Source organism: Garra rufa, chromosome 4, assembly GCF_049309525.1.
Source record: "Garra rufa chromosome 4, GarRuf1.0, whole genome shotgun sequence".
Classification (NCBI taxonomy): domain Eukaryota; kingdom Metazoa; phylum Chordata; class Actinopteri; order Cypriniformes; family Cyprinidae; genus Garra; species Garra rufa.
The window spans coordinates 24,046,137-24,070,169 of record NC_133364.1 but is presented as its reverse complement, the minus strand read 5'-3'; the positions used below and the strand labels follow the sequence as shown (position 1 = coordinate 24,070,169).

At 40.6% G+C, this 24,033-nt stretch overlaps 1 protein-coding gene across 3 annotated transcripts in view; it reads left to right on the top strand.

Moving 5' to 3' along the window:
• The window catches only part of kmt2e (lysine (K)-specific methyltransferase 2E), a 49,914-nt gene extending 26,516 nt beyond the window's left edge, over positions 1–23,398 (top strand). The window contains exons 5-24 of one of the 3 annotated variants that reach the window (XM_073838880.1): positions 1,879–2,018; positions 2,505–2,683; positions 3,430–3,468; positions 3,573–3,773; positions 4,048–4,178; positions 4,822–5,049; positions 5,172–5,424; positions 7,072–7,170; positions 12,305–12,376; positions 12,830–13,009; positions 14,110–14,436; positions 14,526–14,825; positions 16,269–16,422; positions 16,513–16,739; positions 17,518–17,574; positions 17,670–18,134; positions 18,258–18,487; positions 19,503–19,585; positions 20,986–21,068; positions 21,155–23,398. In XM_073838880.1, the coding sequence (XP_073694981.1) occupies positions 1,879–2,018; positions 2,505–2,683; positions 3,430–3,468; positions 3,573–3,773; positions 4,048–4,178; positions 4,822–5,049; positions 5,172–5,424; positions 7,072–7,170; positions 12,305–12,376; positions 12,830–13,009; positions 14,110–14,436; positions 14,526–14,825; positions 16,269–16,422; positions 16,513–16,739; positions 17,518–17,574; positions 17,670–18,134; positions 18,258–18,487; positions 19,503–19,585; positions 20,986–21,068; positions 21,155–22,201 (4,495 nt within the window). In that variant the 3' untranslated portion in view covers positions 22,202–23,398. The remainder of the gene's footprint in view (positions 1–1,878; positions 2,019–2,504; positions 2,684–3,429; positions 3,469–3,572; positions 3,774–4,047; positions 4,179–4,821; positions 5,050–5,171; positions 5,425–7,071; positions 7,171–12,304; positions 12,377–12,829; positions 13,010–14,109; positions 14,437–14,525; positions 14,826–16,268; positions 16,423–16,512; positions 16,740–17,517; positions 17,575–17,669; positions 18,135–18,257; positions 18,488–19,502; positions 19,586–20,985; positions 21,069–21,154) is intronic. The other 2 variants (XM_073838881.1, XM_073838882.1) reach the window with 2 other exon arrangements.
• The last annotated feature ends 635 nt before the right edge of the window (positions 23,399–24,033 follow it).

Sequence of the window (24,033 nt, the reverse complement as noted above, 5' to 3'; positions counted from 1 at the left end):
TGCAGTAATGAATTATATTTTGAAATGTATTTAACATGGAAAATAGGTATTTTAAATTGTAATGCAATAATACAGTAAATCTTTCAAAAATACACTACTACTCAAAAAGTCCCAAACAGTAATGTACTTTTAATATATTACATTTTTTGGAATATATTATTTTATATATATATGTTTATAGTAAAATGTTCTGCTTTAGATTAGTTATGAGCTTTTTAATCTAATATTGTGACCAGCCCTTATTTTAAACGCATTTCTGAAAAGTTTATAATGTTTTAATGTTTTGCACGTAATTTACAGTTACTTTATATATTAATGTTGATTTAATTTCATGGCTAATAGCAATAATTGTCCAGAATTATGTCAAGTATTTAATGTGCTCAAGATTTTTAATGTTTAAGAAGTCACTTTGCTCACCAAGCCTGCTTTTATTTGATCCAAAGTACAACATAAATGGCAACATTTTGAAATAGTTTTGCTATTTAAAAGAACTGTTTTCTATTTTAATATATTTTAAAATGTAATTAATTCCTGTGATTAAAGCTACATTTTCAGCATCATTACTCCAGTCTTCAGTGTCACACGATCCTTCAGAAATCATTCTAGTAAGCTGATTTCCTGAGTCGTTCAAGAAAAAAAAATTTTTTATTATTGTTATCAATATCTAAAACAGTTGAGTGCGTTTTTTTTTTTTTCTCAAGATTATTTGATGAATAAAAAAGATCCAAAGATCAGCATTTATCTGAAATAAAAAGCTTTTGTAACATTATACACTGCCATTCAAAAGCTTTTGGAAAATTATAGAAATTAATATTTTTAACTAATATTAATACTTTTTTTTTATTTAGCAAAGCTGGCTTAAATAGATCAAAATGGATTATAAAGACATTAAAAATGCTACAAAAGTTGTCTGTTTCAGATAAATGCTGTTCTTCTAAACTTTATATTCATCAAAGAAACCTGAAAAAAATTCTACTCAGATGTTGTTGTTTTTTTTTTAACAGCAAACCAGAATATTAAAATGATTTCTGAAGGATCATGTGACTGGAGTAATGATACAATTCAGATTTGAAATCACATGAAAAAATACATTTTAAAATATATTCAAATAGAAAATATTTCAACATTGTACTGTTTTTGCTGTACTTTGGATCAAATAAATGCAGGCTTGGTGAGGAGAAGAGACTTCTTTTAAAAAACATTAAAATCTTACTGTTCCAAAGTGTGTGCATGCTCTTATTTCTATTTATCCAACAATCTAGCACCAAATATTAGAATGATTTCTAAAGGATCATGTGACACTGACTGAAGAGTAAAGATGCTGATAATTCAGCTTTCCCACACAGAAATAAATTACACTTAAAATGTATTCAAATAGAAAAACAGTTACTTTAAATAGTAATACAATATTATAAATTAAGCTTTGCTGAGCATATGTCTGTCTTAAAAAAAAAAAATCTTACCTGCTTACCTTTAACTGCTTTGTATAGTACTGTTGATTTAATTTCATTGTTCAGAAATATTATGTCAAGTGGCCTGTGTTTTTACAAAGAAAATAATTTGTGGCTCAAGTATTATTATTTTTTCAATTACAATTATTTTGGTTGTAGCTTTACTCTGTTAAAATACTACAGATTGTTTAACCCACCATTACCCATTTTCTGTCCCATTATTTATTTATGAGATTACTGCTGTTGACAAGACATGCTGGGAATTCAGAATGTAAATGAAAACTTACAGTTGATAAAGGCTCAGAGAGTTGATTGAGTGTTTGAATAGTAAAATCTGTCACTTTGATCGCAGTCAAATAATACCAAAGAATTGAAGCTGTATATTAAAGCAATTTCTCCTAACTCGTAATTCTCTTTGTGTTACTAGTGTGTGGCAGCACATAGACTGCATGGGGATCGACCGGCAGCACATTCCCGAGACCTACCTGTGTGAACGCTGTCAGCCACGCACCCTGGACCGAGAGCACGCCATCCTACTGCAAACCAGGAAGAGAGAGAACATGTCTGGTGAGTTTTTTTTTTCGTGCATACACACAAGCAAACGCACCTATAGACACGTTCAACCTCTCCCACAGAAACAATGCCACTACTGCTTTTTCCCACGGTTCATCTGCAGATAAGCATCTTTAGAGTCTGAAGAGTTTACACTATACAGGATCATATGAGCTGTTGTATAATGTGAAACGTATATCTAACCCTCCTGAAATCTATACTGTCAATTCTATAAGAAGCTCTCTTTGTAGTGAGGTCAATAATTACTAGAGATTTCTTTAGATTGAAGATATCTGAGGTCTCTTCCTGTACTGCCACCTGCTGGAGATGCTTGGGCCTTACATCTGCAGCTTGATTTAATGTCATTTCAAATGCACAATAGTGTCTGTTCAAATTGCAGCTACTTTATATTAATGGTTGAGGGTTAAATATCTGTTGTACTATGATTGTTAAGGTGGTAAATTCAATGTACAAGCTCATGGACTGTGTGTGTTTTTGCAGACGGGGACACCAGTGCTACAGAAAGCGGAGATGAGGTTCCACTAGAGTTGTACACAGCGTTTCAGCACACCCCCACCAGCATCACACTCACAACAGCACGTCTCGGCAGCAAACAGGCTGACAAGAAACGAAAGAAGAGTGGAGATAAGGAGCCCCCGGCTACAGCCAGGGCCAAGAAGGTCTGCAACACACAACAAACAATTTATCATGACTTCAAAATTGGATTTTTGTGGAAATCCTGATACTTTTTTGTTTTTCTCAGAAGTTTTAGTGTAGAAAGTGCATTAATTCTTGAGTAATGCATTCTTGAGTAAAAAATTTTAAGGGATAGTTCACCCAAAAATGAAAATTACCTCATGATTTTCTCGCCCTCAAGCCATCCTAGATATATATATATATATATGACTTTCTTCTTTCAGACGATTACAGTCAGAGCTAATTTAAAAAATGTCCTGGCTCTTCCAAACCTTATAATGGCAGTAAATGGGTGTTGAGATTTTGAAAGCCTTTATTAAGCACCCGGAGCCGTGTGGAGCCGTTTTATCATGGATGGATGCACTTTATTGGACTTCCAAAATCTCAGCAGCCATTCACTGCCATTATGAAGCTTGGAAGAGCCAGAAGAAAGTTATATATACCTAGTTTGAGTAAATCATGGGGTAATTTTCGTTTTTGGGTGAACTATCCCTTTAATTTCTTAAATATGTAATGTCTTACTGACTCTAACTGTAGTGTATAATGGCCACTTACACTTTAAAATCAATTCCCAATTTATAAAATTAAGTCCAGTCCTATGCTTTATAGTCGTTATAAAAAGACAAGGACTTTATAGAAAAAAAATAAAGTCAATTTTTTGCAATCAAAATCGATTACTCCACCTGCTTTAAAACTCACAATTTGATTTCTGCTTGTTTCTGTCTTTCAGTCATTCCGTGAAGGCTCTAGAAAATCATCTAGAGTAAAGGTAGGTACTCTGAGCTATCCAAATTTACCCCCAAAATAATATTCAGATGTGTGTTTTTATGCTTACGCTGTGTGTTTACCATCTTGTGCATCTTGTGTCCCCAGGGCTCAGCTCCCGAGTGTGAGCCGACAGATCCTCCCTCTCTTTGGGAGAATAAAATGAAGTCGTGGATGGAGCGCTATGAGGAAGCCAGCAGTAACCAGTACAGTGAAGAAGTGCGGATACTGCTACGAGTAAAGGAAGCCAGAGATGGCAAAACGCTGGCCTACAATACACACACCGCAGCCTTCAAACCACCTGTAGAGGTATTAAATACTCACATATACAAATTTCACCACAATATTGGTCTGCGTTTCTAGTAGGGCTATTCAAGTCATTTTAAAGGCTATTGTTCGATTAGGTCTATTTTTATTACTACAAAAAAAATATGTTCGAGTAGTAATTTTCTGATTATTCGATTAATCATCAGAATAATCAACAGATTACTCAATTGACCAAAATAATCGTTAGTGACAGCCCTAGTTTCTAGTGTGTTGTTTGTGGCGTATGTTTATTTGGCGTTGTCGTTTTTCTTTCCAGAGTCACGTACAGAAGAACAAACGCATTCTTAAGGCTGTTCGGGACTTGGCTGCCGATTCGCTCATAATCGAGTACCGGGGGAAGGTCATGTTACGACAGCAATTTGAAGCCAATGGTTACTTCTTTAAAAGGTACTTGAAAGGACACTGTGCTTTTGAACACAAATTTTTAGTTCTGCCAAATTGGTTAATCACGATTAATTCCAGATTTTCAGATATCTCGACCAAATATTGTCCTATCCAAAGCTTTCAGATGATGTATAATGTCAATTTCGGAAAAAAAATACTCTTATGACTTGTTATGTGGTCCAGGGTCACATATTTAAAGTAAGCTTTCCATTGATGTATGGTTTGTTAGGATAGGAACATATTTGGCTGAGATACAACTATTTAAAAATCTGGAATCTGAAGGTGCAAAAAAATCTAAATATTGAGAAAATTGCCTTTAAAGTTGTCCAAATGAAGTTCTTAGTAATGCATATATCAAAACTTATTTGATTAGTAATATTTACGGTAAGAAATGTACAAAATATCTTTATAGAAAATGGTCTTTACTTAATATACTAATGATTTTTGACATAAAAGTAAAATTTAGAATTTTGACCCATACAATGTGTTTTTGGCTACTGCTGCAAATATACCTGTGCTACTTAAGCCTGGTTTTGAAGTCTATATAATGTAAACCAAAAAAAAAAGTTTGGATGTGATTAATCGATTTGATATCATTATTAATTTTGCTTATGCAGTTTTGCTTATATTGTTGTTTTATTCGCAGGCCGTACCCTTTTGTATTGTTCTACTCTAAGTTTGACGGTTTGGAAATGTGCGTGGATGCACGGAGCTTCGGCAACGAGGCCCGATTTATTCGCCGCTCCTGCACCCCCAACGCTGAGGTGCGGCACGTAATCGAAGACGGCATGCTGCATTTATACATTTACTCTCTAAGGTCCATCTCCAAGGGGAGTGAGATCACCATTGGCTTTGATTATGACTACGGCAGCTGGTAAGAACACACACTAGTGATAAGCATCAACCAGTTACCTGAAATGTTTGATTCCGATTTAAGGTTTAAGATCGACTGTTCACACTTTTCTCAACTACTTTTGTCTTTCTCCTCATTCATAGTAAATATAAGGTGGACTGTGCGTGTGTGAAAGGCAATCAGGAATGCCCTGTGCTCAAGCATAACTTGGAACCCACGGAAAATCTGGGTTCTAGCACACGACGGCGTGGCCGCAAGGACAAAGAACCCTCGCGGGACGAGAGCGGACAGAACCAGAACCTCACGATGGACTGTGACGGGTCCAAGGGGAAAACGCTCAATGACGCCAAACAGAGAAAACTCTCTCCTCTCCGGCTCTCCATATCTAACAATCAGGTATGATAGACACACACAGTGCTGTTAGCGAAATCTCATACTTAAATGGATAGTTCACTCAAAAAGGAAAATTGTGTTATTAATTACTCACCCTCATGTCGTTCCAAACCTGGAATAACTGTTCATCTTCAGAACATAAACTAAGATATCTTCGATGAAATACGAGCTTCCCGATTCTTTTTTTCAAATATAGATGTTATTTTTGTTTTCTTTGATTACAAAAAGTCTCATAGCTTCAGAAATGTATGATTGAACCACTGTTTGAACATGACAGTACCATTGCTGTCTATGCAGTGTCAAAAAGCTCTCGGATTTCATCAAAAATATCACACTTGTAGTTCAGTTTGTTTGGTTCATTTGGTCCGTACCAAAAAGAAAAATTATACATTTGGTTCTGGTCCGCTTAGCATTCACACTGGCATTTTTGACAGCGAACCTAAAGATACCGAACCTAAAGGCATAGTGATACGTTCACAACCTGATTGGTCAGGTTGAATGACGTATATTTTGTGACAGAACTTACCAAACACCCCAAACAGAAGGAAAAGGTATGTTCGACTTAAAGCAAATACCCCTAATGCAGTCTGCTGGACTAAACACACTCATTGTTGTGTGTATATGATTTTATTTACACCATCTGCGAACTCACAAAGAGCTCATAAAAGGTACGTTACCTCCTCGTTGCTCCACGTTTGCCCTCTGCTCATTTTGAGCTCTGCTCAGAAATATTTGGTCTGTGTTGCGTTCATATTATATTCGAACCGCACCAGAGTTCAAGCAGAACATGACAAGTGTGAACACACCCTTAATTTGTGTTACAAAGATGAACAAAGGTCTTATAGTTTTTAACAACATGAGGGTGAGTAATTAATGATACAGTTTTCATTTGTTGGGTGTACTGTCTCTTTAAACACTTAAGTATCTCATCTCAAAAAATGAAAACACGCCTGTCTTCATCCACGAAAGGTAGATTAATGCTTAATCTGGTAAACATTAAATAATTTAAGTAATGGTTTTACTAAGGTACTACAATGAGTAACACAAAATCTAGCTCATTATAAAAAATTCGGGTTGCCTGGGTTGGCTGAGAGTCTGGGTAAGGAGGTCCCTTCATCTAAAAAGGCCCCCCAAAAAACTTTGTTTGCATGTAAATATCCATGTGTATTAATCTGTGCATGATTCTTTCTTCGTTGAATATTCTCAGTCATTCTAATGATCTGTTTACTCATCCACATCTCCTTCCTGGCCCTAATTACAGTGTCTGATCACCAGAAAACATATTTCCGCATTATTTTTTACTCATACGTTCCCGTATTTCAGTGGTGGCGGGTGGCAGAATGTTAAATCTTGCTTGTTCGGCACGCTGGGAAAGTAACTCCCTGCCATCCTGGTGCTTTATATATATATATATATATCAGGATATCCCAGGAAGAGTTGTAAGCAATTCTGGCACAGTTAGAACAGAGGGAAATACACTTAATCGGCATTGATGCACAGATTCTCTTAAGTACAATCTGGTCTGCCTGACCCAAGATCTCGGCCACACTTTGGGCCTGAATCGACATTCCCGCACTTTCTCTCCCTCTCTAATGCTCCTCTCCTGGTCTGTAGCCAGGCGATGATAAAGGCCCTCTCCCCCTCTTGCAGGATCCTGAGTTAATAGAGGATCTAGAAGAGAAAACCTCCGTTAGCAATGAAGTAGAGATGGAGTCAGAGGAGCAGATTGCAGAAAGGAGGAGGAAGATGGTAAGTGCGTCCAGGGGAAAAAAACGACCACTGTGGCAAATCACGGTCGCCATGGAAACGCTACTGCCCCCCACCCCCCTGTCTTTTTTTTTCCCCCCCTCCTCGTTCTGCCTCCTGGTGTGTGTGGTGATTTGGGCAGCTCCCAGAATGCTCCACCATTCCTTTCTTCCCCCTCCACCCCCTCTAAACCTCCCGCTAATTTCGCTGCTGCCGCCACCGCTTCTCTGTTCCTGTCGCTGTGTAGTTTAACCTCCTGAAGGGTAGCGCGAGGGCACTCATCCTTATTGCTTTGTCTTTCTTTTTCATCCTTCATCTTTTATGGAGCATCTTTGGTTCTCCATGATGAAATGTCAAGAACTGGACTGTGTGCTTCATCTGCAGTCATTTCTCTCCTCTGTCATGACTAAATGTCAAGACCATGTTCGCAGTGAGAGATCATGCTTAAATGACTGAACACACTATAGCACTACAGTGTTTTAATTTACATGGTAATTAACATGGAACTAGGGCTGGGCGATATGGCAAAAAATGTCAAATCATTTAACCGATTTGTGATTTTCTACGATTTTTTTACTAGTCAACTTTTTCTTTATTAAAGAAGTTCACTTCCAGAACAAAAAATTACAGATAATGTACTCACCCCCTTGTCATCCAAGATGTTCATGTCTTTCTTTCTTCAGTCGTAAAGAAATTGTTTTTTTTTGTGTGGAAAACAATTCAGAATTTTTTTCCATATAGTGGACTTCTATGGTGCCCCAAGTTTGAACTTCCAAAATGCAGTTTAAATGCGGTTGTAAACGTTCTGAGCTGAGGAATAAGGGTCTTATCTAGCGAAACGATCAGTTAATTTATAAAAAAAAAATTACAGTTGATATACTTTTTAACCTCAAATGTTCGTCTTGTAGCTCTGCCTGAACTCTGTTTTTTCTGGTTCAAGACAGTTATGGTATGTTTAAAACTCCTATGTCACAATCATTCTACATCACTCTTTTACATTTTTTGTTTCATCTTTTTTTGCATGTTCACTTTGCAAACACTGGATCGGTTCTTCTGCAGCGATGTAGGATAATTTTGAAATGATTTTCGAAGTTAAGGGAGAAAATAAGATGGGATTTTTTTTCGACATACCCCAACTGTCTTCAACCGGAAAAAAGAATTTAGGCAGAGCAAGACAAGACGAGCGTTTGAGGTTAAAGTATATAAATTGTAATTAAAAAAAAAAAAAAAAAACGATCGTTTCGCTGGATAAGACCCTTCTTCCTCTGCTGGGATTGTTTACAACCGAATTTGGGATCGTTTAAGGCTGCGTTTTAACTGCATTTTGGAAGTTCAAACTCGGGGCACCATAGAAGTCCACTATATGGAGAAAAATCCTGAAATGTTTTCCTCAAAAATCATAATTTCTTTACAACTGAAGAAAGAAAGACATGAACATCTTGGATGACAAGGGGGTGAGTACATTACCTGTAAATTTTCTTCTGGAAGCCAACTTTATTTCATGTGCACCAGACATGAAGTTGTCAGCATGATGTAAATGTTCAACAAATCACTTGTTAAATATCTTTGCAGAAAAGATGCATGAACTACAACTACATCTTGTACAAATTTGTCCAACACATATTATACAGGTCCTTCTCAAAAAATTAGCATATTGTGATAAAGTTCATTATTTTCTGTAATGTACTGATAAACATTAGACTTTCATATATTTTAGATTCATTACAACATAACTGAAGTAGTTCAAGCCTTTTATTGTTTTAATATTGATGATTTTGGCATACAGCTCACGAAAACCCAAAATTCCTATCTCAAAAAATTAGCATATTTCATCTGACCAATAAAAGAAAAGTCAACCTTCAAATAATTATGTTCAGTTATGCACTCAATACTTGGTCGGGAATCCTTTTGCAGAAATGACTGCTTCAATGCGGCGTGGCATGGAGGCAATCAGCCTGTGGCACTGCTGAGGTGTTATGGAGGCCCAGGATGCTTCGATAGCGGCCTTAAGCTCATCCAGAGTGTTGGGTCTTGCGTCTCTCAACTTTCTCTTCACAATATCCCACAGATTCTCTATGGGGTTCAGGTCAGGAGAGTTGGCAGGCCAATTGAGCACAATAATGTGTTACCAGTGGTTTTGGCACTGTGAGCAGGTGCCAGGTCGTGCTGAAAAATGAAATCTTCATCTCCATAAAGCTTTTCAGCAGATGGAAGCATGAAGTGCTCCAAAATCTCCTGATAGCTAGCTGCATTGACCCTGCCCTTGATAAAACACAGTGGACCAACACCAGCAGCTGACATGGCACCCCAGACCATCACTGACTGTGGGTACTTGACACTGGACTTCAGGCATTTTGGCATTTCCCTCTCCCCAGTCTTCCTCCAGACTCTGGCACCTTGATTTCCGAATGACATGCAAAATTTGCTTTCATTCGAAAAAAAAGTACTTGCGACCACTGAGCAACAGTCCAGTGCTGCTTCTCTGTAGCCCAGGTCAGGCGCTTCTGCCGCTGTTTCTGGTTCAAAAGTGGCTTGACCTGGGGAATGCGGCACCTGTAGCCCATTTCCTGCACACGCCTGTACACGGTGGCTCTGGATGTTTCTACTCCAGACTCAGTCCACTGCTTCCGCAGGTCCCCCAAGGTCTGGAATCGGTCCTTCTCCACAATCTTCCTCAGGGTCCGGTCACCTCTTCTCGTTGTGCAGCGTTTTCTGCCACACTTTTTCCTTCCCACAGACTTCCCACTGAGGTGCCTTGATACAGCACTCTGGGAACAGCCTATTCGTTCAGAAATTTCTTTCTATGTCTTACCCTCTTGCTTGAGGGTGTCAATGATGGCCTTCTGGACAGCAGTCAGGTCGGCAGTCTTACCCAAGATTGCGGTTTTGAGTAATCTGGGAGTTTTTAAAAGCCTCAGGAATCTTTTGCAGGTGTTTAGAGTTAATTAGTTGATTCAGATGATCAGGTTAATAGCTCGTTTAGAGAACCTTTTCATGATATGCAAATTTTTTGAGATAGGAATTTTGGGTTTTCATGAGCTGTATGCCAAAATCATCAATATTAAAACAATAAAAGGCTTGAACTACTACAGCTGTGTGTAATGAATCTAAAATATATGAAAGTCTAATGTTTATCAGTACATTACAGAAAATAATGAACTTTATCACAATATGCTAATTTTTTGAGAAGGACCTGTATGTTAAGAAATAAGGAAATATACTTTTAAAAAGTCTCAAGTCAACATAATACAAATTCATAATGATTTAAGGTATAACACCAGTAGACTATTATTAACTATAAATGTTCTGTAAAAACAATAAACAACAGTTTTCAGTCTGTCACTATGATGCAAACATTAAAAATATCAGACATAGTAGTAGTTCTTAACACATTCTTTATTCGATTGTACTGCTTTTTCCATTGTTTTTTGTAACATGGATGCGTTTGACTGTTGCACCCGCGTCTCTTACAGCGTCTCATGCATGAAACGGCATTATAAAAACGTGCCACTTAAATTAAGAGAAGTTCACTCCCATCTTCTTGCAAGTTTTTCCTATTTCACTGACTGTATCGCATTCTGTGTAAATGCACCTAACAATACGAGCACGTCACGTGAGCATTTAATCACATGTGCCGAAATGTGGTTAGATCGTTCTTTTCTCTTTACTGTAATCATTATCATATTGTCAATGTGTCTAATTGTAACAATTGGTAATTTTTCTACTTAAAATCGTGATTCCTCAATTTCCTACAAAAAAAATAAATAAAATGTGGCAAAACAAACATGACAAAATCTGAAAAATCGCCCAGCCCTACATGGAACCCAATGTGGCGGTATCTACTATATATTTGGTCCTTTGTCTATAAGCTATTTCCATTCTGAAGCACATTTACGACCATTCATGTCCAATCAGGCATCTATTCAACACCGCTTCCTACCAAAACTCAACAATCCTGAACAAAAACCAGGCTACTTTTTGCATTCATAGTATGTTAGGGTGTAAATTACAAAGTTAGACTCTTGACTAATTAAAAAAGGTCATGTAAAGTTGCAAGGGTCCTCACATAGAATTTTGAATAACGAAAAATGATTTTTAACCTTGCTGTTTGGTTGTGTAATAGGTCAACCTTAGAGAGTGTAGTAACTCTCTCATTTAACATGTGCATGTTTTATGTGAATGTTTTGGTGTGCCCATTAATGTGTGTGGTGCTTTTTTGTTTTCTTGCCATGAATGGTTAAAGGCAGATGGAAAAATGTGTGAACCCATTTCACTTCTAAAACTTTCCTCTACAAACATTGTAAAATTGGCAGCGACTGCTGAAATGTTCAGGAAAATAAAACTCACAACCAATCCTCAAATGCCTTACTATTAACAATGCAGAAAAAGCTGAATACAGCTATAAACAATATGGTTTTATCTGGATAAATTAATAGCGAGGTATCCGACTCTAATGCTGGTGCATTATTAGTGGAAATTCCCCAAGCTTTGGGGAACAGGACAAACAGGCAATTCATAGACAATTCAGATTTATTATAAATCTTATCTGAGTTCGCTAACACCCTTTTTCCACCATAATGGTGCTTGGCTGCTTGGTCTGGGGGTTTGAGAAACTCCCAGAACTGGCCTCAGTTTCATTGACTTTAGCTGTACAGTTAAGTAAATGACTACAATACTTAAGAACGTTCACAAATAAGTCTTTTTATTTACCAGTTTATGTAACATTAATTCAACCAAATTTTGACATTTTATTCTTTATTTGAAACCTTTAAATTAGACACTTAAATTTAATGTGCTTTCTACCGTTTGACCACCCCATAAATAAATAAATAAATAAATAAAACAATATTATTTGAAAGATTGTCAGAATATTGCAGCAAACACTTGCCACATAGACCTCTTTTTGCCGCTAGTCTAGTTGTTAAAAACGTTATGTGGTAAAGAAATTATCTTGCCCCCTTGAGGGGTATGTCCATTAATAACATGGTATGCCCATACTGAAGCTCTGATCCCCAGCTGCACTACTCATACAGCAAGGATTAGACTGACACGTATGAGTGTGTGCATGGGGATGTGAGCGTACTAGAGGCTTGTGTGTGTTTGAACCCTGATGGCTGTCTCTTTCGGCACCATTCAGGGCAGCCCGGCAGAGGAGTCCCATCGTCACGGCGCAGGGGCTTCCTGCTGCAGAGCTCTGAGAAACAAGGAGGTAAACCCCTTCATATCCTGAACGACCCCAACCCAACCCACCCCCCTGCCTGTTACTGTACAGGAGAACCCACGCACTAACCCCACTGTCCTGTGCTCACTGACCCCATGCTGAGACTGAAGTCCAGGCATGCAACCCTCAGTCGCTCAACATGGCCCACCTCAAGACACCCTTATGTGGTATTTGTTGCCGTTTTTTTTTTTTTGTAGGACAAGAGAGAGTGCAGAAACTCTCACACACTCATACATGCCGCCTCTTACACCTTGGGGGTGTCTTATGTTTCCTCTTGCCTAGAAGAGAAGTGTCCCATTTCTCTCTTTTCCCGCCTTTGCTGCTGGCTATGGCCTGCTGATTGCGCTAAGTAGCTAGCTGGGTTCCCAGCTGTCAGTCAGAAAATGGACTCAACGTTTCTCTGTTGTCTTCTTTCCTTCTTTCTGTCTATCATTCATGTAGACACGTGAAGAGAGGAAGATGGAGGCCATTCTGCAGGCGTTTGCTCGTATGGAGAAAAGAGAAAAGCGGAGGGAGCAAGCGTTAGAAAGGATTGGCACCAAAGGGGAAGTTGGTGGACGCAGTGATATCAAGGAAGAGCCTCCTGCTACACCAGAAGCTGAATCTCCTGCCGCGTTACCGGTGCGTACCCTTCAATAATGTATAGTTGAAGTCAAAAGTTTACATACACCTTGCAGAATCTGCAAAGTGTTCATTATTTGACCAAAATGCATGTTATTTTTTTTTATTTAGGACTGACCTGAATAAGAATTCACACAAGACAGTCCACAAGAGAAAATAATAGTTGACTTTATAAAAATGTCCCTGTTCAAAAGTTTACATACACTTTAACTGTTAATACTGTGTTTTTACCTGAATTGATCCACAGCTGTTTCTTCTTTTAGTTTACTGATCGTTGTTCATGAGTCCCTTGTTTGTCCTGAACAGTTAAACTGTCTGCTGTTCTTCAGTCCTTCAGGTCCCACAAATTCTTTGGTTTCTCAGCATTTTTGTGTATTTGAACCCTTTTCGTCAATGACTGTATGATTTTGAGATCCATCTGTTTACACTGAGGACAACTGACAACTGAGCTATTACAGAAGGTTTAAATGCTCACTGATGCTTCAGAAGGAAAAATTATGTGTTAAGAGCTGGGGGTGTAAACTTTTGAACGGAATGAGGATGTGTTCATTTTTCTTACTTTGTCTTTTTCATTTAGTACTGCCCTTTAGAAGCTACAGAAGATACTTGCATGTTACCCAGAAAACAAAATAAGTTCAATTTACCCTGATCTTCAAATTCATGAATTGTTTTTCCTTCTGAAGTATCAGTGAGCGTTTGAACCTTCTGTAATAGTTGCATATGAGTCCACCAATTGTCCTCAGTGTGAAAAGATAAATCTCAAAATCATGCAGTCATTGTTGAAAAGGGTTCAAATACACAAAAATGCTGAAAAACTAAAGAATTTGTGGGACCCAAACAGGCAGTTTAACAGCTGTGGATAATTGAGGTAACAGCACAGTATTAAGAATCAAGTCTATGTAAACTTTTGAACAGGGTCATTTCTATTAATTCAACTGTTATTTTCTCTTGTGGACTATATATAAATGTCTTCTATGTGAAATATCTAATTCAGGTCATTATTTGATCAGAAATACAGTTAAAACTAATTTAGCAGAATTAGAAATATTGTCGTGTATATAGTAAAAATAATAGATATTGTTCATTGTTTGGACCTATAGCCCATGCTAGAGGTGGTGAAGGAAGAGCCTTGTCTGAAGCCAGCAAAGGTGAGCCGTAACAAACAGAGGAAAAGCTTCTCGCGGAACCGCACACACATCGGACAGCAAAGGCGTCGAGCGCGAACAGTCAGCACCTGCTCTGACTTGCAGCCTAGTTCCCCTGGTGACACTTTAGAGCCCTTAACAACAGAGACTCATGATGGAGAGATGCCCTCAGCCCCTGAGGCTGACGCTCCGCCGCCAAGCGCCCCTGACGCCAGCCCACCCCAGAGCGGCTCACCCGCCCCACCCTGCCGCAGTGGACAGAAGTACCCCAAAACCAAAAAGGTAGAATTCTTCAGCCATAGTGTCCATAAAATGCATTTCACAGCAGTTTGTTGTGCATTTTACAACTTGCATATTCTCTTTCCCAACAGCACTTAGTGAGCGAGTGGATGGGTGTTGACAAACAGGAACGGGGAACTTCTCGAACTCCGGAACCGCCTCCTGAGAGGCCGTTGCGGATCAGTAGTGATCCTGAGGTCTTGGCCACACAGTTGAACTCTTTACCAGGCATGGCCTGCAGTTCACACGTTTATAGCACGCCTAAACACTACGTCCGCTTCTCCTCTCCTTTTCTGGCAAACCGTAGCCCAAGCACTCTGGGAGTGCCCACGGGGCGGCGGCGCTCGAGAGAATTGCCTGAAACACCAACTACCACTGGCTCCTGCAAGAAGGTAAAATTGCTGCAGTATTTATTTGGGGTGTTATGATATCAAAAACTCATGATGTGATAATATGACGATATGAAGTCCATGAATATTGCAATATTTGAACAAAGAAAAATAAAGACTTTTGAAATTTAAGAAATGAAGAAAATATTGTACATTTTAAAATTAAATGATTCTATCTAATGCATTTTGAGAGTTCAAAATTAGGAGATCCATCCTATGTTCTTTAAGAAAAAGAATTGACTCAACCCTCTTTTTATTTGTGGTGTACTGTCTCAGTCTAAATTACATTCGTGCTGGTGTTTTAGGAAGCCAAACTAATTAGAATATTACAATAATAAAAGTTTTCCAACCATTTTATATTATAGTTATTTCTATGACAGTAATAGCCATACATTGTAAAACAAAAGCACTGTAAAACAAATAAAAATTAATGTTTCATAGGTATATGAAATATATATTTTTGCTTTACACTACAGTAGGGAAATTACAATATTTCTTTCCTAATTTCTACGCTTGAAAGCGAGATTTTGAATTTAGACTGCAGTTGTGTTACCCATTTAAACCGCTAGCTGTCAGCAATTTAATTTAATGTAAAGCTTTTATTTTGACGGAAACGGCAGTAGAGCTTTTATTTTGAAAAAAAAAAAGAAAAAAAAAACTCCAGCTTAAGTGAAAACAGGATTACAAAAATGCATCTCACTACAAATCTAGTGAAATGTGTAATCATTTGCCACAAAAAGAAAGCATAACTGTTGGACGTTGTGATCTCAAATGAGCGCTAAACTCACAGCACATCCAATAAAACGAGTTCACTGCATTCATTGTGAACGGAGACGTTCTGGGGTGTGGAAAACACCGGATCACGAGCTGGTCGCCTGAACAAAGTGGGCGCTTCACCTTGAAACGTGCAGTGAAAACAGACTTGATGAAGGAATTAAGCCATAGTGTGCTTTCGGTTTTAGTTAGTCGACAGATACTGTGCCAAAATATAATGACCCAAAACACTCTTTAAAGCAAGGGTCACCAAACTTGATCCTGGAGGGCCGGTGTCCTGCAGAGTTTAGCTCCAACTTGCCTCAACGCAGCTGCCTGGAAGTTTCAAGTGTACCTATTAAGACCTTGATTAGCTGGTTCAGGTGTGTTTGATTAGGGTTGGAGCTAAACTCTGTAGGGACACCGGCCCTCCAGGACAGAGTGTGGTGACCCCTGCTTTAAAGTCTTTTTATGTTAGAATAAGAAGTTGATATGCATTTTAAAAACTACACTTTTAAGAGATGTCAGCAAATAACATTGACTTTTGCCTCTCTTTGATGATAAAAATGATTGTCTGGTGATGGTACTGCAGATAAAAATCCCATACATTTTAGCTCAGACTCACTTTAGTATTCACTTTCAAGTGTTCACATTCATTCAGTTTCTGCTCTAACTCCTTATGTTTTTGTGCAGCGCTGGCTGAAGCAAGCTTTAGAAGAGGAGGGTTCCACCAGCCCAGGTGGAGGGCGTCCTTCTCTGCTGATTCCTAGTGAGAGCCCTCTCAGCCCCTCTATAAACGGCGAGTCCTACAGCCCTCTACCCCTCAACGGCAGTTGCTCACTACCAGGTGGGTAATCAGTCCATGTTCTGCTGCAAATTAATAACGTCAAGGTTGTCTAAAGCTGTTCGTAATTTTACTTGGTCCATGTGATTGCAGAGTTACCTACCCCGTTGAAGAAAAGGCGCTTATGTTCAGTCGATCCCTGTATGTCGGAGACTTCCACCCCATACGGGTCTCCTTGTGCCACCCCAACTCGAACAGAGTCAACAGATGCACCAGGCACACCCCTGTTGCTTGCCACGCCTCCTCGAACACGAACAGAGGAACCCAGCACTGAGCCCTCAACACCCTTGCAGATTCCCAGCCACCCTCTGCCACAGGAGGTGAGATTCTTGCCATAGACGTGCCTAATACACGGTTCATACAGGGTGCTTAAAGTGTTTGAAGTAGTTGAATTTGACTTTTTAAAACTGAAGGCTTGAAAAACCCTTGAAAATGGCATCTCTTTCTCGCCTCCCCTGAGCCCATTGAGTTTTAACAAATACCCTAAAGCATGCGGTGGGCTTGTTTGGGGGTAATTGAGAATGAATGGGGGAAAGTCATGTGAGAGGAGGCAATGCTTCCATCGTGATATGACGTGATATGATTGGATATGACTGATTATGATTGGCTGTGATTGGTTAACACGATAAAGCCTATTGTGTTTGTGCACAATCGCAAATCAGTTTGAATGTACAATGTTATGGTGTCAAAGGGAAGACTCATTTTATAAAGGAAGCAACTCTCACACTTGGATATAACCACTTTGTCATGTCAAAATAAGACATTAAAATGTCATGAAAGCATGATCTGTGAGAGCTTTTAGTGAGTAATCATCTCTCTAAAAGGATTCTTAAACATTTAAAACCTAATCCTTAAGTGAAATGTAGTGAAAATGTTTTGCCCAGTATTTAATGCCAAGTTATCTCCAGAATATGAGAACAGAACTATATAGTTCTGACACAAGAGGGCACTAACACTTTTGCTATTGGCCAGGTGGGGACAGTTATCGCCAGAGGTGATTATCTTAAAAATGATTGGTCGCTTCTGCGGCATTGATTTGAAGCATTATTTTGGCAAAAGGCAACAAAATGATAATAAAATATCTTTATAAATTCACAGAGCGAGTCATCTATGGACAGCTCTCCAGATGGTAGCCGGAGGCCCAGCACACAAGACGTGAGTTCACTACTTAAATATCCTGTACCTGCTACAGAGGTGTTTTACTGCATTTTTCATTAGCACATCTAACACATCATCTTGTCCTTTACCAGGTTGAGCGACCTCCTTCGCTGCTGGCATCTCCCAGCGTGAGAAATGCAAGCTCTGATACGGCTCCGCAGGAATCTATTAAATCTATGGGGTCTCTGAGTCCTCAGCCCTCCCATGCTGAGCCCCAGGATGCCGTGGTAGATGAAAGCATGGAGGTTGACGGTGGTGGTTCAGAAGCTGCCTCAGCACCCGAGACGCCAGTGTCTTCTTACCCTCCCTGGATGAAGAGTCCAGACCGAGGCGGCCTCTCGTTTTCCCCAGTGAACTCTAATCTGAGAGACCTCACCCCTTCTCACACCTTGGAGATGGGGGCATACAGGCCGGATTCAACCTCAGCTGGCCCCTTCAGTGAAGCGGCGCCCTTTTATTCGTGCAACGAGGAGACCAGCGGCGTGACCTTTACTCGCTCGTTGAGTGGTGATGGCACAGGGGAGGGAGGTGCTGCAAAGAACCCACAGAAGAAAAAGGTCAGTTAATGCATCTGACAAATGCTTTTTTTTTTTTTTTGTAAATTCTGCTTAAATAGGTACAATAGCCATTTATTTGACTTGGTTAATTGACTGTTCCCATCTTGTGTTTTTTGTTGTTAGGTGTCTCTTCTGGAGTACAGGAAACGTCAGCGTGAGGCACGGCGAAGTGGCTCCAAGGGAGAGTGTAGCTCCCCTGTTTCCACGGCACCACCTGTAGACGTTTTCCCTGTCGCAGTGGAAGTGGCCCCTGAGCCACCTGTTCTCGCAGCAACGCCAACCCCCAGGACCCCTCAGCAAATCGAGGAGCCAGACGCCCCACCTCAGGGGGAGAGAGACGGGGAAGGGCAGTGGTATGTCCCTAAAGTATATTCCTTTTCATGAGAATGAAGTACTCATATTTTCAGAATTATCAGGACACTAGTATTTTCACCAGCTAAATGGTTTTAAGTCTATTTCTATCTCTTGATGTAGTGTGTCAGAAGGAAATATCAGGTTACGTTTAATTGTTGTGCCATTAATTGTAATAATCTAGTAAGATTTTTGTTTGCACAAGGAGTCTGACAACAGCCAGTGCTCCGCACAGAGATCTGATCTCATCATCATCCAGTCTGTCTGGAATGACATGAGGAAACAGAACAAACTCAGACTAAATCCAGAAGAACTGTGGCAACGTCTCCAAGATGCTTCAAGAAACCTGTCTGCAAAGCTAAAGTACGGTTAAACGTTTTAGACATTTGTGTAAAAATGATGTAAAATGAGGATGCTGTCAAAAATAATGTCATAAATAGGTTTTCTTTATCAATTGACTAAATTAAATGAACATTTGGTGTGACCATCCTTTGCGTTAAAAGAGGTGCACTAGTTTTTCAGGTAGCTTTGCAGGTAGAAGCATCTTGGAGACGTTGCCACTGTTCTTCTGGATTTAGTTTCTCAGTTTGTTGTTTCTTGTGATTCCAGACAGACTGGATGATGATGAGATCAGATCTCTGTGTGGACCCTGGCTGTGTTGTCAGACTCCTTGTGCAAACAAAAATCTCACTGGATTATTACAATTAATGGCAAAATGAATGTTTGGAAATGTAAACTGATTTCCTACTGACACACTACAGCAAAAGATAGACATAACTGACTTAAAACCATTTTTAGCTGCTGAAAATACTAGCGTTCTAATAATTTTGGCAGCCACTGTATGTTTTAAAGGTTTGGATTAAAACTCATTAAGAAATCTGCCTTGAGACTAGAGGTTATGATGCATATTTGTGGAGATATCTTGGACAGTTTGGCTAGTTGGGCTGACTGAGTTTTGCAAGTTATGTATTAAAAATAACATTTAAGCATATATAATAATTCCCTTTTAATTTACAGGACATCTTCAACATCAGTAGAGCAGGCCAGGGAGCGAAGCTACCACAGGGCCTTGTTGTTGAGTGACCATCGCAAGGATGCAGGTAAAAACAACCCCGGAAACATCAGGGAATTTTGGATTGTGATTTCCATGTTTGTTTGTTTTTGGGATAATTGTTTAATCCTGCTCCTTTACTGCTGAGTTTAGCTCTGCAGACTGTAATTAAAGGATTAGTTCACTTCCAGATTAAAAATTCTAATCATTTACTCCTGCCTATGTCATCAAAGATGTTTTATCTATCTTTCTTTGTCAAAAAGAAATGAGGAGACATTCCAGGATTTTTCTCCATATGATGGACTTCAATGGGTATCAATGGGTTACAGGTTCAAATTGCAGTTTCAGTGCAGCTTCAAAGGGCTCTACACGATCCCAGCCGAGGAATAATGGTCTTATCTATCTATCCTGGAAGACGAGCATTTGTAGTTAAAAATATATACTTTTTTTTTTTTTTGGTAACAAAATGCCAGATCATTCCGCTAGATAAGACCCTTATTCCTTGGCTGGGATTGTGTAGAGCCCTTTGAAGCTTCAGTGAAACTGCAATTTGGACCTTCAACCCATTGATCCCTATTGAAGTCCACTATTGGCGCTTTTCCACTACACAGTACCAGCTCGCCTCAGCTCGCCTCGGCTCGACTCGACTCGGCTCTGTTTGGTTTTCCACTGTGTAAAAGTTGTACCTGTACCGGCTTCCAGGTACTTTTTTTCGTACCACCTCAGGCGAGGTTCCAAGCGAGCTGAGGCGAGCTGAGGCGATACTAAATGTGACGTGAAAACACAGCAGACTGCTGATTGGTCAGAGAGAATCGTCACTATTCACTGCGTCATCATTGCACGCGCCAGCAATAGTATCCAGAATAACCTCACCATTTTTAAAAAGTTTGGCCAGAGATTGCGTGACATATTCAATCCATTACATATTATGGCAACTCGGAAGAATACGCCGTGGTCAAACGAGGAGGTGCAGACAGCGGGTGTGTGTCGCGTAGAAGATAACGTCACGGCAGTTTCCTGCAGCGTCGCTATGACAACCAGGTACTATTGTGGAGGTACAGGTACAACTTTTACACAGTGGAAAACCAAACAGAGCCGAGTCGAGTCGAGCCGAGGCGAGCTGGTACTGTGTAGTGGAAAAGCGCCATATATGGAGAAAAATCTTGGAATATTTTCCTCAAAAACCTCAATTTCTTTTTGACTGAAGAAAGAAAGAATGAACATCTTGGATGACATGGGGGTGAGAAAATAATCAGGAAATTTTAATTCTGGTACAAGACTAATCCTTCAAACAGTAAAACGGGCAATAAAGGTCCTCAGGATCACTAGAAACTTCTAGGCAGGTGTTCTGGAGCAGTAGGTGGGAGCTGAACCTTGTAAGAAGGTGTGGGAACCTTGGTAAGATCTTCGAATCATAATATTAAAATACCTGTTTGGTCTCGTTTTCAGACAGCGGAGAGTCAGAGGGTGGCGACTCCCAGGTGAAGGAATGTCCTTCTCCCAAAAGCTGCAAGAGCCCCTCAACACATGCAGTAAGAAAACCTTCCCTCAATGTAGCCTGAGATTTCTCAACCAGCAAGATCATGTTATCCTAAACCATTTTTCTTTCCATTTCCAGCCTTCTTCTCCAGCACCCCAGACTGCGTCTCGACCATCCAAGGATGAAGACGTTGAAGCACAGCCTCGTGCTCCTTCTCAGCCTCAGGCCCTGTCCGTCCAGCAGTCCAGCAGCAAGACAAACTCCAGCTCCAAACCAGCCGCTCTGACGCCCAGCAAGCTCCACTGCGGCCCCTCCGGGGCCTCGCAGAGTCACTACGCTGGACCTTCGCTCATGCACTCTCCCAAAGCGCAACCCCAAGGTTCACCTTACCGTGGTCAACGAGCCTTCCTGACAGCTCAGCCTCAGAACCAGCCTCAACCACAGGCTACGTCTGGCCCGGCCACTTTCCCTCAGTATAACCCGCAAAACGCCCCACCACCACCGCCCCCTCCGCCCCCAGCTCCGCCCACCTCGGCTTCCTACTTCCCCGCACAGCCTACCGCCGGCGCTGCGCCGTTTCCTGCGTTCAAGCCTACCGTGGCGTCTCCCTTTCCTCCCGGTTCCCAACCTCTCTTGCAGCCCCATCATGCATTGCATTACCAAAGCAGTGCTGCCCCTCCCCCTCCGCCCCCTCCTCCCCCGCCCCACCCGCAACCTGGTCCCACCTTGCTGCATGTCAATCTGCAACCTCCTTCAATGCAGCAGCATCAACTTCTACTGAGCTCCGCTCCGCCCCCACCTCCTCCTCCACCTCCTCAGGGGCAGAGCTCCCAACAGCCTCCGCCTAACAGCGGCACGCTCCTGTCTATCAAACAAGGACCACACCCACCCCTTCCTCCCCCTCCTCCTGCTCCCTCCAGCACCACACCACACCCGTTCCAGAACATCGGTGGCTTTCAAACCACTCTACTTCACCAGTCTGCACCAGCCAACCCTGCAGTAACCCCTTCCACTTATCAACAAACTGTATTACCCCCTCCTCCTCCGCCGCCTCCCCAGCAAACTCCTCCCACACAGACCCCTCCCAATCCGAGCGTCGCACAGATCGCCGGTGGTAACCGAGGACCTGCTCCTTCACCCGCCCCTTTTCACAGTACCGGCTATTTGGGCACAGGATGGCACTGACCCCACCCACTAAACCCCGCCTCCTATACAAACTCGCTCAGAGAGGGGCGGAGCTACATCGTGTAACATAGGCAACACAGCACCACTGTAAATATTTTCTATGTCCCTTTTCACAAAAGCTAAAGGAAACCGGTGGGGGAAAAGGGTACATTTTAAAAAGAAAAACGAGAACTGTAAAAGTAGACTTTGTGTAAAAGAAGATGGTTAATGAACCCTGGTGCTCATCACTTACCCGGAATCCCCCACACCTCTCTCCTTCCCATAACCTCGTACTGCCATCCTGTCTTTTCCAGATGTCTTTTTTTAACTTTTAATGTTTTTATTCATTTTAATCGCCCCTTTCCGGTTTCTTCCCGTTGAGTCCTCCCTCTGTCCTCCCAGTGCAGTGCAAGTGCAATGGGACATTCCAGTTTCCTCCGCACCTTTCCCTGTTCTTCCCGTTTCTCACTGTTTTTTTCACTCATCAGTTATTTGTTTTATCTAGTGGCTCATTATATAGCAAAAAGGTTTTGTATAGAGAAAAAATACAGAATTATTATTTTTTTTATTCCTCCATGTAACAAAAATATCTGTGCACCGCTGCAGAAATTCAGAGGAGACCTTTCCGATAGGCCGCTTCACTGCCCCAGGAGACTGCACTTGTGTGAATGAGCGAGTCTGTGTGCATGAGTGTCTGTTTTTAAGCGGAAGGGAGCGTGTATGCTTGAGTCCCGCCCGCATCCGTGCGCATATTTGAACTGCGCGCGAGAGGCGGAAGGCAAATACGGCGCAGACAGATGCGTGCTGTTCTCTGTGGCAGCTTTAGAAAGAGAGGTCCTTCCTGTAGGGGGTAAGCGGTTTATTTTTGAATATCAATGGTTATTTGTAGAAAGTGTAATTTAATGTATAGGTGGTTACTCCAGCTTTCTCCAGAAACAGTTGTAAATATTGGCTTCTTTTCTTTTCTATGCTTGTATAATTCGCTCCCATCCCCATTTTGGAATATGGTTGTAAATACAAGCGCTCTTGACAAAAACGCTGAATGTTTCTGTGACTGTAGCACTATTTTTATTTCTTCCTCTCTGGTTTATTTTTTTTTTTTACTGTTTGTGTGTGAGTGTATGTGTGTGTGAAGGACAGAGGCTCACAGACACCGCATTGGTTGGCTATTTTCATGGTTCATTATAATAAATCACTGTAATGACAGTTTTATACCAACCGAATGGTCTTGTGTGTTTACTGGGATGGGAAAGGGCATTTTTGATGTTTGCATGTTCCTAATGCAAATTTTTCTCTCACTGTAAAGGTCTCGGTGTGAAGAGGGCCGGCAATGAAGGTTTCAAGACACTGCTGTTGCTGAGACTTATCTTAAGGTTTCTGCAAATTGAAAATAATAAACCTAGTCATATTTTTTTGTCATGATTATCTGATAGATGCTTTAAAGAAACTGTTTTTGCTTGGATCAGAATGAAAGCAGAACTAAGAAGCCCAATCGGAATGAAGGAAGAAAGATTACGTGAAAATCAGCATCAGGCCAGAGGTTATAATCAACTGGGATGAAGGTAGAAAGGGTATAATGAAAAAAGTTAGCTATCCACCTTTTTTTTTTTTTTTGTGAGAGTGGGCGGCCATATGTAAATTTTGTGGGTCTGGCAAATTTTGTCCTGCTAAGGTTTGCCATGTTGAAGACTGAGCAGCTTTCAGGTCAGTATTATCTAGTGCAGGTCTGAGGTGTCCCGGTCTGCTCCTGGACGTTCAAAACCCAGCAGATTTTGGTAACAACCAGGCAAAAACACTTGCCTGGAAGTTTCTAGTAATCCTGAAGACCTTTTTTTTTTTTTGTTGTTCAGGTG